Here is a 2,797-nt window from a genome sequence, read left to right as displayed (position 1 = left end):
GCTCACAATTCTGGCAGAAGACAAGTTTTAAATCCCTTAGATTGGTTAGTGAAGTCAACCATTTGGGCAAAATGTTGCCTCCATAGAATATAATCCATAATTCCTCTACATTCAAAGGCGGTTGTAAGGCTTCAAGAAGTTGTTTATCTTTCTCATTCTTCCTCCTCCCTTCTTCGCCGTCCCCATCTACGACTCTACCAAACTCAAGATGCAAACGAAGGAGGTTTTTCTTATTGTAAAGTTGTAACCTCTCAGCCTCATCTACATGTGATACATTACTCAGCCCTTCTACTCTACATTCACGAAGGAGTTGAAGATTTTTCAGAGATTCAAGCCTACACGTATTGTTACCATCAACACCTCCACCCACAACAAACTTTTTTAATGTTCGAAGACTGGTTAATTTGGAAATCCCTACTGGCATGTACTTCAACGAATCAGTTTCACCATTCAGTAAACTCCTCATGTTCTTCAACTTCCCAATCCCCGCAGGCAATTCTCTAAGATCTCGGCACCAACTAATATCTAGCTTTTGTAAATTATATAATTCACACAAAGTCTCAGGCAGTCTCTCTATACATAGTCCAGACAAATTAAGATATTTTAAATGTATCAATTTTCCAATATTTTCTGGAATTTCTCTAATGAAATTTAGGTGAGGTGAGGGTAAGAACAATTGCCTTATAACTAATGCCCTTAAACACGCCAATTTACTAAATAACTCCCGAAGGATGCTATTATTAAGAGACGGAATGACAAAACTTTGGTCATAAATTAGGAGGGTACGCAATCTATCAAATTCAAAAAAGGACATAGAAAATGAAGCTCCTATTTGAAAATTTAACCCTAAGTGACGGACTTTGTCACCAAAAGAGTTTATGACTGATTCTTTGGTACCATTAATTTCTAGCCACAGACATTCTTTTCTACTTACAAATTGGGCAAAATCATGTACTATGTCATGCATCTTACAACTCATAATATCATCATCGTCATCATCTTTTTCGAACTCTTGAAAGAAAGAGCGTGTTGCTAAGATGTTGAAATACTCTTCTCCAATCATCTCCATTTCTTCGTCTTCTTCTGCATTAAGGTAACCTTGGGCCATCCACAGATCAATCAATTCCTTTTTATAAATATTGCCGTCTTTTGGAAAGACAACACAATATGAGAAACACCGTTTTACCATAGAATTGGAGGGCAAATCATTATAACTCAACAACAAAGGAGCCAAAAGACCTTGCCTAATCTCTTCTACTTTCCACACTTCACTATCTAAAATTCTTTGCCACTCATTTACTATACTTTTAGAGGACAAGAGATTCCCTGTACGTTTAGAGCACAAGAGATTCCTTGTTACCTTTGCAGCAAGAGGCAGGCCTTTGCACTTGAGTGCAATTTGTCGCGCGATTGGTTCTAATTTTTCACAATCAACAGAAGAATGACCGAAAAATGCGAACCGCTCGAACAACGACCAGAATTCCTCTTCAGGCAATGGCTTAATGGAGATAATATTTGTTGATCTCATCATACGGGCAACTGACTCATTACGTGTGGTAACCAAAATTTTACTTCCATGGTCACTCTCCGTTAGACAACTGAAGAATGGTTGCCATTTATCATAATTCCCATCCCATACATCATCTAAGACAAGAAAAACTTTTTTTCCTTTAATTGATCCACTGATATGGTTCATAAGAGATTGGAATTCGCTTGAACCAGAAGCTTCTTTTGACTCGCCTAGACCTTCAATGATTGCTTTGGCGACCCTCATCTCATCAAAAGTGTCTGATACACACACCCATATAACTTTTTCAAAATTTCTTTTCACCTCATCATTATTATAGGCTAGTTGTGCAAGAGTGGTTTTACCTATACCCCCTAACCCAACTAGTGAAATGACATTAAGGCCTTTTTGTTGTTCACTACTTTCACACAACAACTTGCTTAAGAGCTCATTTTTCTCATCAACTCTACCGCAAACCTCTCCCTCATCAATCAAGGAGATGGTTCGCACTCGCTCTGGTTTCTTAACATTGTTACTCACATTCTCAACAAATTTAAACATATCTTTTCGAGTGGCAATACCATCTAGCTTTTCACTGATTTCGCTAATCTTGACAGCAACATCATCACGAAGAATGAGTTGTTTGAAACCACCTAAGTAGTTTGAGGCAGCACGAAAGAAGGAACATACCTTCTTCTTAGGAGGAGCAAGAGCAAGAGCATCGTCGTCATCAAGGCCCTCAATCTGCAATTTGAGCCTTGCAGTGGTCCATTCCTCCAACACATCTTCCATGTCGTAGGATGCGTCTCTGAGCTGATCCAGCCAAACAGTAACAGCTTTGTCCTGCTTCATTTGCCTCTGCTCTGCATCTTCCAGCACAGCTTGAATGGCTTGCAGATTGGTGGTAAGCTTTCCCACTTCTTGTTCGACACCCGTCACAAGCCTCCACTTTTCTTTCATCCGATCTTGAGCAATGGAATTCAGCTGGTCCAAGAGAGCGGAAACGATCGCATCAGCCATTCTGATATTAGATCAAATGGAAAATGCTGCAATTGCTTTTCTTGCTGCTAAAATGCTCAGAGGAAAGTAGGTTTTATGTAGTCTGTGAGAATGTTCATTCAAGCATGTTTGCATTCTTCTTATACCATTGACATTTAATTTTTACCCTCGAGTCAATGTCAATGTGAACGTTCTTTTGTGCTGCAAATTAAAGGAGTCCCCACAGGAGTCACCGTCCGGGGCTAGCTTTCTGCAGAGTACACAGCATCAGCACTTGTGAAATTTCTTACA

The 2,797-nt window shown here is 39.4% G+C and overlaps 1 protein-coding gene across 1 annotated transcript in view; it reads right to left on the bottom strand.

The window, feature by feature from the left end:
• The window catches only part of LOC112097916 (putative disease resistance protein RGA1), a 3,195-nt gene extending 668 nt beyond the window's left edge, over positions 1–2,527 (bottom strand). Inside the window, exon 1 of the mRNA XM_024183505.1 lies at positions 7–2,527. Within this exon, the coding sequence (XP_024039273.1) occupies positions 7–2,527 (2,521 nt within the window). The remainder of the gene's footprint in view (positions 1–6) is intronic.
• Positions 2,528–2,797: the final 270 nt, after the last annotated feature.

The sequence above is a fragment of the Citrus clementina genome, unplaced genomic scaffold (assembly GCF_000493195.1).
Source record: "Citrus clementina cultivar Clemenules unplaced genomic scaffold, Citrus_clementina_v1.0 scaffold_5, whole genome shotgun sequence".
Lineage (NCBI taxonomy): Eukaryota > Viridiplantae > Streptophyta > Magnoliopsida > Sapindales > Rutaceae > Citrus > Citrus x clementina.
The sequence above is the reverse complement of the archived record's forward strand: the minus strand, read 5'-3'. Positions and strand labels throughout refer to the sequence as shown.